This window comes from Pomacea canaliculata, linkage group LG12 (genome assembly GCF_003073045.1).
Source record: "Pomacea canaliculata isolate SZHN2017 linkage group LG12, ASM307304v1, whole genome shotgun sequence".
Classification (NCBI taxonomy): domain Eukaryota; kingdom Metazoa; phylum Mollusca; class Gastropoda; order Architaenioglossa; family Ampullariidae; genus Pomacea; species Pomacea canaliculata.
This window is the reverse complement of record NC_037601.1, coordinates 5357868-5371172: the sequence shown is the minus strand read 5'-3', so window position 1 is coordinate 5371172 and position 13305 is coordinate 5357868. Positions and strand designations below refer to the sequence as shown.

The window sequence follows — 13305 nt, the reverse complement described above, 5'->3', positions numbered from 1 at the left end:
ACTTTGTGAACAGACAATTCAAACACATTTTTCTGTATGCAAGGGCATTTATTTCTGCAGATTTCAGTTCTACAAGAAGCTCTAACAAATTCCATTCCCCCTCTTTCAAATGACAAAAAGCAAGAGACAAAACTTCTTGTTCCCAAGTTGAAACAATAGTAAGTTTTAAAAGAACAGTAACAAAAGTTGGCTCGTTCATTGGTAACACCCTGGCCATGGGAACAGGCATTCCTGTCAAGCAAATGAGGGTTCTTTTAAAAAAAGAAAAAAAAAATAGATCGAGGGCACACATTTCACACTTCATCTCCCAAATACCATTTTCAAAGGATTCTAGCCAGAGGGATTGCATAAGACATGGTCAAGAACAGCAGACATTCATGGGGACAAAAATTTTAAAAATCAGATATGTCAAGTTGGGCTTCTACCCAAATGAACACACTGCCATATTTTACGTTCTTTTGGAAGAGAATGTATTCCCCTCTTGCTTTGCAACTAAGATCAAGTGAGCAATCTTGCCAGCTCAATGGATGCTCTAAATGAAGAGGAATGAGGTACTGCAAGCTAAGGCAGTGCATTGTTGTCAAGTACCAGAGCGGTCCATCAGAAAAGCAACAATATTCTTTCTTCATCCCCATTACTTTGCCAGCAAGTATTTAACAAGAAATTAGCAAATCAGGCTCCCCTTCTCAAGCATACACCCATATATCCACATTTTAAAACTTTTACAGACCACCACTATTCATTTTTGTGACGCAAATGCTCTTATAGAATATTCAACTATGTTACATTGATTTGTAAACCTGTTGCCAATTTTGTAGCCTTACATCACTGTCTTCAAACATTGTAAATGGTCAGAAATTTTATCCAAAATAGTTTCTGACAAAGATCATTTGCACTGTGATGCCAATGCATCTGAGCAACCATAAAAACTTTTTTTCTGGAGCAATTCTTGGCAATTCATCCAATTTGAAAAGAACCCAAAGTAAAAAATATCCTTGTGCACAATCCAAAATGTACTTGCATGAAAAATGCTACAAATTTCCTTAAATGGAAAGATCATGTCTTGGTCAGAGTGGGCTGATGTTGCCTACTAAATTTGGACTCTAAGACAAAGGAAATTTAAAGGGCTGTCGATAATTTACCCCTCCCCATGCTGAATGATTGTAGTTATCAAATGATTTACTTTTGCAGATCCCTCAAAAGCTGTATCTAGCTTTGATTCATTTAATTACAAATGGATTTTTTTCTTTGCACAAAAATTAAGAAATTATTAGCTAGCATAGAAGTAACCCTTGGAAACTCACTTTAACACACAAATACAAACATCTACAGAATAGCAGCTCTACCCTTGCAACCTTGGGTTAAAAGAGAACTTTGCAGACACTGTTTGCTAGCACAGGAAGTCAGACATGATCTAAATATCACAATTGAAAAAAATTCTTGAAAACTGCCCCTGATTCAATATTTCTTTATGTTTTTATCAACCTCAAAATGTGTACGACCCTGCTATCTGGATGAAACGCATATTCCCCAGCATGGCTAGGTTTGTCACAAAAGGAAATATTTATGCACAAAACTATGTACTTGTCGATGTCACACAGCCTTTAAAGCATTGCACCACGTATCCTTCACCAAATCACTACCGAAATTAGCTATGACCTCCCTTGGTACTCAAGCCGGTGTTTGTTGAAAATGTATTCAGCCAATCAATTTAACAAACCTAGCCTACTGAAGTACAAAAGTTATCATCCATCTTAAAAATTCAGTTAAAAGTGACCTAAAAAAAGAATATACAGATTAAATTATTAGTTAGTGAAGCATCTAACACTAGGATAATTATAAACCGAAGAACAAAACTGAATGCAATACGCTATCTTGAATACAAGCCCAAAACATACTGTACCTGTCTCTCACCTTATGGATGTTTTAAGCACTTAGTTAAAAAAAAAAAAGTTTAGCTAAATTCATGTTCATGTCACAGTTCACTTCACCCTTGGATTGATTTATACTTTTAAAGTTTGGAAGTGGCAGAAGGGGTACTGGAAAACATCGGCTAAGGCAGAACAAGGAGATGCTACCAAGCCTTCCAGACTCCTTGTCAAGATAATCTTAAAACCTCTTTTTGAATCAATCAAACAATTCCATCTTTCTACACACGTTCTGTCTGAACATTTTTCAGATTCGCCCTTGCAAGCAAACAAAAATGTTACTGAGCCACACTGAACTTCTGCTCCCATCAGCTCCTAGTTCACAGGCTGACAAAGGCACCACAATAGTGTACAAAGCTTGATTCATTTGTGATTTTTCTCTTACCACTTAAACCTTGACTCAAAAACACTTCAGCATTTACAAACAAAAATACAGAATCTACACTCGCAAAATACAGATCTCCCATTTGTGTAAAGTCTCGATTTAAAAAAAAAAAACTTGCTGGAAAAAAAATTCACTTAGAAACTCAAAATGTCTGCAATATGAATAGTCTGATCTGAATGCAATAGAGAAAGGGGAATAAAATAGAAAAATATATGTAATATCTACTCTGCCCTCTATCTTGAGAGAAAAATAAAATGAGGGATTAGCAGATTTAAAGAAGGGTGGAAGTGGAAAGAAGTGGGAGACAATACAAAATTATGCATACATGTATGTCGAGTGTCACAGTGTCGATATCCTATGCAAACAGTCTCAGATCAATGAACACGGCATTGCTCAATAGTAAACAGGAAAAAATACAAATAAAAATAAACCAGCATCTGTAATACAATAAAAAGGAATTGGGCTAACAGACTGTTTGCATAAGTATGATACAATATTCCTTTTCCACCACAAAGCAAATGTATACAAACGTTGTCATCTCATAGTTAGGAGGATGGTGGCAAATGGCTGGGGGTGGGAGGGGACGTATCAAGTGTCATAGTTTTGCTTTTTTTCTCTCTCACATTCACAGCTAAGGCTGTGAGGAGGAAGCAACCAACTACCAAATACTCAGGTACATACAGAATGGTCACTTGGCTCACCATAATTTCAATGACACCCCAGTGGTTTCTGTCCCCCTTTTAAAAGAAATCTTCAAAACTGAATCAACTGTACCCTTCCCTTACACATCCTGACAATAATGTGCTAACCAAACACACACCACTAACCATCCTCAAAACTTGGTAACAACAATTTTTTTTTTGGGGGGTGGGGTGGGGAGTTTGGGGGAAAGGAGGGGATGGGCTAGAAGTGCAAAAGACATGTACAAGCCAGCTCAGTAAGGCGGCCCAAAAGAGGTGACGCCTGGGTAGGTTGGGGAGGAAGCTGAGGGAATATTAGTGGTTGTGTATCCCATTGGAGCCACTCCATATGCTCTGCTTGGCTGGCCAGGCATGGCAGGCAGTCCTGTGTAGGTGCTAGCAGCATACAGAGGACTGCCCCCATAGCCTGCCGCTGCCACTGACGTCGGGCACAGCTGGCCGGCCTGGAAACTCACGGCTGTGGGGTACTGGCCCGACAGATACGCTCCTTGGGCTGAAGATGACGATATCGTTTGTAGCGAAGACAGTGGCATCGTGGGATAGGCGCCGGCGGAAGCATAGTAAGCAGCAGCAGCTTGTGGGGAGGTGTAGGGTGAGGGCTGTGACACCATGGCATAGTGCTGTGTGGAAGCATAACGTTGCATGCCTGCTGGGATGCCAGGCTGGGCAGCTGCATAGGCTGTTGGCATAGTGGCATACGGGGAGGCTGCATACAATCCTGGCTTGTCTGTAGCTGCTACATAGCCAGTAGGCGCCAGGCCTCCTGGGTAGTAATTCATCCTGTACTGTTGCTGCTGCTGATCTGCAACACCCATACATAGTTGTGTTTCAGCAAAACATCAATGAAAACAATAAAAAGATTCGAGACAGCTCACTCTCATCAATTTTCCTGTTTTATAAAATTTGCAAGATTCCAATGACCTGATATCATTCAGCAAGAAGGAAACACAAGATATACTGCCTATATACAACGCTAACAAAAGTTTTTGGAGCACAACTTTAAACCTAAATAGACAGAAAGGCTAATTTAAACTAACTTCCACCTAATGCCAGTATTGATAATTTATGGTCTACAAACCAAAATTCTGTGATTTTTGGGGGTTTTTTTTTAAGTTTTCAAAAAAGATTATAAAGAATAGAAGAACTTTTTCTTAAAACAATATCTTCTTGTGTGCTTTATAAGCAGACAGAACCAAAAGTCAAAGAAAGCAAGTAAATTTGCACTAGAAGATTATTATGTTCTTTCATAGCAATAGTCAACAACACTCATTCAAGCACCTGATAAGCAGTAGTCAAATGTTTATGTACATACATTACATTGCATGTACTGGCATCATGAATCCAAACACAGATGATGGCAAGACAGGAAAAGAGGTGCAATTGCTCAAGAAAGAAACACACATGCACACCCGCAACACAAAGTACGAAAAACACCTCTGTGTTCTTCATATCTCCCATTCCTTCATTTTACATTGTGGCATAAATGCTCCAACCACCCAATCTGAGGCCAGTCTATTTTCACAGGAACTTAGTCACACGACATGCGCTAATGGTCAACGAAACAGGACATTGTTTTCTGTATATATATATACAGCAAAACAGTTACCACACAATCTGCCAGACACTGACCGCTACACCAAGACTGATTAACTATCAAGAAATTTCTGTTTCTTTTCACTTAATTCAATCCATTAAGAGCATGGTGAGCTCATTTACTTCAAGTGAAAAGAAACACCATTGCACAAAAAAAAAATCCAACAGACCAATAACTCGGGCAATATGGACATGCATTCCAACAGATAGCAGCACATTCAAAGACATTTTAACAAAGCCCATCCAAAGGGTTAAAGGGCAGCGTGATTATAAAACCTAAAAAATGTTAAATTTTCTTATTAAAATCAGGGAAGTTTTGTGTCCAACTTCAAGAAGGCACAACTTCTGACACTGGTGCAGTCTTTCTTTGCCAAAAATTGACACGAATTAACAGCTAACAAATCTTTCTATTCTTATGTAACAGGATGGAGAAAAAAAGAGCCGTGCACAAGCTGGAAGATAATGCTTATTTGAACACCAAGTTTTCATGGTTATTAAGGTGAAGTTTACCACAAGATCCAGGTTTCTTGTCAAGTCTGGTAGCATTAGGTCCAGAAATCTCGCATATAAGTGTTATTAAACAAAAACAGACGCAAAAAGAAAGTATGAACATGCAAGGCTGAGAAAAATGTAGTCAAAACTATAGCTATTTAACTTAACTCCCAAAAGCAAGCACTTGAAATGCCAAAAGACTCTTCAAATACACCAGCACCTTTTCTATACCCCTACACACATGCACAAGGGAATGGTAGAAAAAAAAAATCTCAAATTTAGCAGCTACTTGTTCTGTAAAATTGTCACTAACATCCTGCAAGCCAAAGCTTAAAAAATTTTACTTTTTGCCACTCTTTATTGCACTAAGAGGCTAAATTCTCCTAGCGAAAACAAAAACAATATAACCCCTTCCTCCCTATAACAAAATGAAACCATGATAATCACTGATTATAGGCTTTCTGTTATCCAAACAAAAACTGCCTTACTACATATATCATAACAAAAGGCAATTTGCTGATGATATTCAGGTGGAAACTGTGTTTTAAACACAGTAACAATGACAACAATTTTTGTAAGCCACAACTACCTATCAGGAAAAAGAACAAACAGCAGGAGTAACTAGTAGCATTTACAACAAAGCAAAAATGGTTCTAAGTGTGACCAACTAACATCCTTTTTTTTTTTTGTGGTAAATATTTTACAAGAACACTCTACAACTCACTTCTATCCCACCCATTACCAAGCACAAGCAGGTTAAGAATGTTATCTGCTTCGGTCAGTAGCAGAACACTAGCATGTTTTGTATTTACATTTTCTTTCTTGAATATGTTTGCCATTAAAAGAAAAAACCAAACTATTACCTCATAATAATTTAACTTACTAATGGTTTATAAGAATCACAATCAGTACCCAGATTATACAGCACTAAACCTATCAAGAAATGGTGGAAGCAAAAAAACTTCCAGAATTATTTCCTAGTCCTAAGGCTTTCCCCACCATAAAATTAACTTCATTTCAACATTAGATCCAATGATGAATAAATGTACAATTTTTCATTTATTTGTTCAAATAGTAAGAAAATTATGCTATATTTACCCAGTTTATAGAACTATACTATCTACCCTTATATAAATTACCCAGGAATTAAAGAGATCTAACCCAACTTAACCACCCATTAGTTGTAGCTTTCCGATTTTAATAATCTTATTAATATATTAAATACAACAAATTAAAGCCAGGACATCCAAACAGATAAAATTATACAGATAAAAGTACAGCATTAGTAAACCCTTGATGCAAGTATAAACCATAAGTTATATATAGATCTCTTTACGTTTTCCAAAGACTGAACAATTGAAGTTATTAGTATGTACCAATTTACAACAACCATGACGCCATTATCTACAGCTGCATTAGAACGATGTATAGTAATGCTGCACATCACAATTTAATGAATAAAGCAGTTAAACTTCACAAAAAGCTTTAAATGCAAAATATACTCACCACAGAATGTTACATAATTACATAACTAACATCACTTTAAACTATAAACATTCTGTTCTGTAAAAAAAAAACAACCCTTGAGTTCCATGAAAAGTTGATGTGATACAAGATAATAAATTAGTTATGGCGATGTACCATGTTATGATTTTTTACAGCGACACAAAAAAGAAACACCTTTAACAGTTGATCTGTCATTGCTGAGAAAGAATAACCCACCGCTTTCACACCAGTCCTTTTCTTTTAAGACTTTTAACTCTAAATTAATATTTTAAGCAAAGGATCTTTGCATTTGTTTTGTACACTGTTTCTTAACAAAACAGAAACAAATTTCAACATAAACTCAATTTTATGAAGTAGTGTGAAGTTTAGACATAGGTTTTTGTTAACTTTGAGAAAACAACAGAAATCTATCCTCCCTGTCTATACATTTGACAATCAATGATGGGAGGTCTAAGCTGCAGTTAATGTGAAGATGTCGACAAAATTTTCACAAAACAAAAGCACTAAATGACCCCGACATCCTCTTACATTTACACGGAATCCTTACGGACATTCATCAGCAACGAACTTGCACACAAATCTTAAAATGATAACCAAAATATATGCTCCAGCCTATCAGATAGGTCTGAATACAACATTGGCACCTCCCCAAATTAAGGCTTGCTACGGCGGTTAATAAAAAGTAATGAGAAAGCAAGCGAATCTGACCTTGAATTAAGGTCAACAACTCCGACTCTTCAGAAAGCCCTTCACTGACATTTACATATGTGCCAAACTTGAAGTCTTGGCTGGCCAAATTTTCTGAGAAAACGAAAACAGTAAAGCGTCATTAGCATTAATGCAGGGAGGGAAAAATATTGCCAAACACAAAGGCCTTGACTCTGCCTACATTATAATTTTTCTAAACTTTGAAATGAGCTCGCAGTTGCTGAAATATTTTCCCCCTTTTACCTACCTGACCTGCCAGGGTCATAAATTCTAAGAGTAAATAAGTTTTTGTCTTCACAAAATAAATGCATTTCACTTTTTCTAGGACAATCTTAGCTTTCTCTGGCAAAAAATTAATGTTCTTTCTTTGGTCCTAACAGCAATTTCCACAATGGTAATTACTGAGTGACAGATTTTAAAGTTGTACATAGTTTAGTTTCTAATCAAAATGATTTTCTGCTCAATTTACAGAAAAGCCACAAATGTTTGCTTCCTGCATGCAGAAGAGATGGCAACTTTAAAGCATTTTGCAGCCGAAACTGAGCAGACATCAATAAGAAATAGCCAACTGATATCAGGAGCTGAACATTCTATGGAAGTATCAGCAGGTTTTAAAATACGAGATGCTAAAAAAAACAAAAAAAAACAAACCAAACCAAATGCTTAATAAAATTAAGTATTTAAATGCACAAATTCAGATTAAATGATTATAAAATGATTTATTTTACATCTATGGACTGCATTGCACATCCAGCAGTTGATATTTGTTATTTATCAGTGACCTAGCTCTATTTATGTTTCTTCTTTTTTATTCCAAATTACAACGAAGAAATTTCTTTGATGCCCTGTATGATGTGAGTTTGGTAGAACAAAATGCACCCCACTCTTATTTAGACATATGAGTAGATATAAGTACTCTAAGACTGGGATCTTATGGCACTCAAATTCCTTCAAGAAAAGTATTCCTATGTGCAGTGATTACAAGGATCCAAGCAACAAAGTAACCACACAAAAAACTAAGATTTTTACACTCAGCTCAAAAGCTACCAGGTGTCAGTATGCCAAAGGTCAGACGAATGTGTGATCATATATACTGTTACACAAATGCATGCTTAGGTTACCTGTCATCTGCTTTCTGTTCATACCTGCTGGTGCTGATGGGAAAAAATTCTCTATCAACCTGAAAGAAAGAGACATTTTTGTTAGGAGTCTAATCAGGCACAAATGAAATAAATGTTAATGTAGATAAAGCAGTCCTACATAATCTGACTGGTCCTTGCTTTCTTTTTTTTAAAAAAATGAGTATATCATAAATTATTTGAAAAGTGACCAAAGTAAACTTTACTGGCCTCATTGTGTTGTCTGTAATGAACGTCTCAACATTAAAGCCACATGGAGATTTCATTCAATAGCAGTTGCTTTAAATTTGCAAAACAATGAAATAGCAGTTGCAGGTCTAACCAAAAAAAAAAAAAAACCCAAAAAACAAAAAACAAAACAAAACAAAACAAAAACCCCACTACATCGACCATTAATGTATGCTTTTACCGTGTTTTAGAACGGAAAATGCTGTATAAGCACAGGAGTATATTATGTACTTGTGTTTATATAGTTTGAAGTTATATACTTAAGCCTGTTCATGGATGGAGAAATATCCCTTAGAAGACATCTTTATTATTACTTTTATCTAAAACAAAAAAAATCACTTTGAAAACTAATGCCAACTGCTTGTGCTTAAAAATTTAATCAGTTGGCTTTCCCTTCCCTCCCCAAAGATATTTTACAACTAATCTGATCATCTGCAAATTCTGAATCAACACTAGTCTTTGCAAATCATCTGTAAAAAAAAACCAAAAAAAAAAAAAAACAGTTAAGCAGCAGAGGTGGTGTATTGTGGCCTCTGGCCACAATCATAAAAATGAGCCAAACATGTGACATTTTTGTGATCTTCCTTTTGAAGAGAAGGTAATTAACATTCACCTATTAAGCATAATGACCTCATGCTGTTTAAAATATATTAAGTGAAGGAATTATAGACTACTGAACAGTCCTTTAATTCCCCGATGAAAGCGTTCTTCTAACAAAATACATGTCAAATTTCATGTCTTAACATCCTAGGTCTAGTCCAAAAGACTCAACATTTTAAAATAATATAAAGCAACTCTCTGCTGGCTTTTGGTGCTGTTATTTCCAAATGGAATATTGAAACTGTCACTGTCCTTGATCTTCTATGTTGCTACTTCCTTTGTGGTTAAAACAGCAATGTCACAAAGAATTACTGAAGTACAATTTTCTTTCAGACATCTTTAGTTAGTCTTCAGCATGATCTTACATCTCTAAGCTTAGAAGAAAACTCCCATTTCTTTCTTATAATACAAGTTTATGAATATCAATTTTCCCCTGTGCACTAAAAAAGGTGAAAATCACTGCATCAACAGAGTATGCCCGTGTGGTGCAGGTCACAGTCAATGATAAAGCATATACTTTGGTTTGTTCCAATGAAAATAATGATTAGTCTTCTATTATAATGACAGAAGACTTTTTTCCCTTCACTACTGCTATCTTTAATTAGAATTATATGGATTATAATGATCACAAAATACTCTGAAACAATGGTCCCTATAGCATTATTGTGTCAAAAATCATGTCCTTTGTAGGATGTGGTAATTTAATAAAAATAATAAACATTTGATATATCACCCTGTTTAACAGCAAGCTTAATGTGCTGTTTAAAAAGGTTCTTTTTAAAAAAGCTTTGGTTTATTAATCATAATGGCATGCTTGTCAAAAGATAATGAATGTGGTTATAACAAGTAGGCATAAATTACTTCCACACTATACCAACACCATTATTAAACAAAATTTTCAGTATTCACACAATTTTCTGTACATAATTTATTTATATGCATATTTCATAAAATCTCTAATGCTACCAATGAAACATTTAATCGTGTAATTCAATGATGATGATTACATGTTTAAACAAAAGATTTTATGAAATCAAAAGACTAAATAGACCCATCTTGCCTTGGGTATCAATGCATCGCAAAATGTAAAAGGTTTCTTTTTTGCTTATAGAAATACTGAAAATTAAAGCTATATGACTAAATTACCTGTTTATCACAAGGATTTAAATATCTAACACTATATCAACAGACTGATTGCATAAGGTACCAAATTTTCATTTGCGGTGCACAACATACATGAACAATATAATTATAAAAATATTGCCCGAATATGACATAACTAAAGGGGAAAGTATGACCTTTATATATATAATTGCATTACAGTGATGGCCCTGCATATGTTACTTAAAAGTTGTGTTTAACTCTCTTGCTGAAAATCATTGTGGTTAAGAGTGTTTGGGTGAAGAGCAAAAATGTATTAAATTAATTAAGTTTTGCTTGGATCAGTCCCTAGACAACGTCTACAAAGCAGAAAATGCTGATTAACCAGGTAAGATAAAATGTGGCAAATGGGGAAAATTAGATGATGCCTTCCTCAAGTTAGGTTTTAGACATAGTGAGCCACTTACAGTGCACAGAATATTTAGTTGTTATTCTTACCTACATATTTACAATCATGTTTTCACTCTTTGTTGACAATAGATAAAAATGCTACGTTTACTTAATAACTCTATCAAGCATTGAATACATTACAAAAAATCCTAGTGGCTTGTGGGATAAATTTCTGTAAAATGTAGACACTGGAACACATCAAATGTTGCTGTATTTGCTGTTACATTCTCACCAAACAGGCAACAATCGGCAATGGAATCAATACATTCACGTGTCAGATTCAAGCTCCATTCTCTTTAACATTTTATACTGAGTTAGTGGTTCCCACGCCCATCATACTGTTAAACCTTTTTGATAACTTCCTACATCAACATCACTGCATTTACTTGGGGTTTGTTTTCCCAACACTGACTTGAATGTCAACTTCAAGAATTGAAGCTTTTCTTTCATAAGAATCTGGAAATTTCAAGCCAAAAAAAAAAAAAAAAAAAAAAAGCAAAAACGTGATTGAGCACAAAGCTCAGCTGAGCATTAAAATAGAAAATAGAAGCCTAGCCAAAGCTGATTCGCTGTTTTAATGGTGTCCTGCTTATGAACTAAAAAATGGAACGTTACATACCTGTTTCTCGCATCAGTCTTCCACAAAATATGGTTCTGAAAAGAAAAGACAATGGTTAAAACTCCTCTCTACAATTAATATCCTACTTTTACTTTCATGTCTTTGTGTCAGGGCAATATTCGTCGGCGTTTACAATGTGATGAATGAGGCCAATTGTAGCAGCAACAAAACAACTTATTTTTAACATTTCTGTAGATCTTTTATGGGAGAAACGGGAAAAAATGCGTATTATTATCGAAATCCTAAATAAAGAACGGAAGCATGAGTGCAACAAAGGTCCATTCACTAAGAATTTGTAATTTTTGAAATGGCATTCAATACTCTTCCCAAAGATGAAAACTGACACCAGTGCTAAGCTTTAACTGTAATCGCCAACTGTGTCGAGCGACGGAGGAAAACTATAAATACAAATGTGAATACCGTCAATGAGATAGCTTACAACCTGCTAGTACAAAAAATGCGTGAAAGAATATTGATTAAGGTACACATAAATATCACAAGTAATACATTTATGTAATCGACGATACTTACGATATCGAATGTTCTGTGAGCTTGATTTCGGCTTCAACAATGGCGACCTACTGCATCTGGTACGCAGATAATACAAGGCATGCTTGTGATTGGATGATTTCGTTCATTGGTGCGTTTTGCCTTTTAACAACGAAGGGAATGTGACCTTGAGTCACAACGTTATTAAGTAAATCTTTCAACATTCACAACTCTAACAAAAATGTTTAAGTTGCTTTAAGAGGGTGGATCTACTTGAATATAAAAATAATTAAGCAGATTGCATTGCGGTCGATACAGGTTCAGCAACTATATGACCGTGACTGTCACACGAAAATGGCTCAAAATGAATGTAAGGGTCGGGGGTTACGATGACGAGACAATGTTTGCAAGCAAGCAGTTTTAAGTAGGTATTTATTGTCTAAAATTATTCAGTTACTCGAAAAACTGTTTGATCCACAGCACATTTTAAGCAATCGTGCAGGAATATGTTTACCGCCTCTCTGCTGAATCATCGTTGGTGGAAAAATTTCCTTAAATCAATCAAGCGTAGATAATTCTGTTACATTTATCCTCCACGCACAATTAGCAATTTTAAGTCAATTTTTTAATACATTATTTGCTACACATGCATGTCGCTCTCGATCGTAGTTTATTCCTTGTTGCTCTTTTGAGGAGAATAGGGCCGCAACAGTCGCTCTGCAAATATTTACTGTTTATTCCCTGATCGTTCTGAATACTGTGAACTTCGGGAGATCAGCTCCATTCGTCATACTCTGCCCACCTCAACCACCAAAATTCTTATCTGCTTATTTGTTCTGTCTAAACTAGACTACTGCAACTCTCTTCTTGCTGGCTGTCCACAGTATCTCATTGATAAGCTTTAGAAAGTCCAGAACTCTACAGCTACTCGTCTCATTTTCCAGACTCGCAATTCTGAACATGTCACACCACCTCTTCTCTTTCTTCGCTAGCTACCAGTTAAAGCTAGAATAGACTACATGCTCCACATTCGCCACTCTGATTCCAAGGCTACATTCAGTCGCTCTCTGAAAACATATCTGTTCACAAAGTACTATAACTGAATCACTATTCTTAACTCCCTGGCAAAATACTGTCATGCTAACCATCATGTAACGACCCCCATCTTACACTGTTTACAGTATCTATACATCCCCTTCATCCGTTGCTTTATGTTCTACTCTTGTAGCTAAACTTTATGTTTTTCGGTGTGCCTATAAGTACTTCACTGGCCACTGGCTGTTATCTTTTATCGATATATCTTGGTCGTGATGGTGCGCATTATAAGTTCCCATTATTATTATTAATCGTGTCTTCTATATATATA

At 35.7% G+C, this 13305-nt stretch overlaps 1 protein-coding gene across 1 annotated transcript; it reads right to left on the bottom strand.

Moving 5' to 3' along the window:
* Positions 1-27: 27 nt before the first annotated feature.
* LOC112553243 lies at positions 28-11480 on the bottom strand. The gene is made up of 4 exons (XM_025220339.1): positions 11451-11480; positions 8459-8493; positions 7314-7406; positions 28-3816 (listed from the first exon to the last, which is right to left on the bottom strand). Exon 4 carries the CDS (start codon positions 3791-3793, stop codon positions 3248-3250), a length of 546 nt encoding a protein of 181 aa, XP_025076124.1. The 5' UTR covers positions 3794-3816; positions 7314-7406; positions 8459-8493; positions 11451-11480; the 3' UTR covers positions 28-3247.
* Positions 11481-13305: the final 1825 nt, after the last annotated feature.

Coding starts and splice junctions, on each gene's coding strand:
- LOC112553243 (XM_025220339.1), bottom strand. CDS start 3,793: ATGAATTACTACCCAGGAGGCCTGGCGCCTACTGGCTATGTAGCAGCT.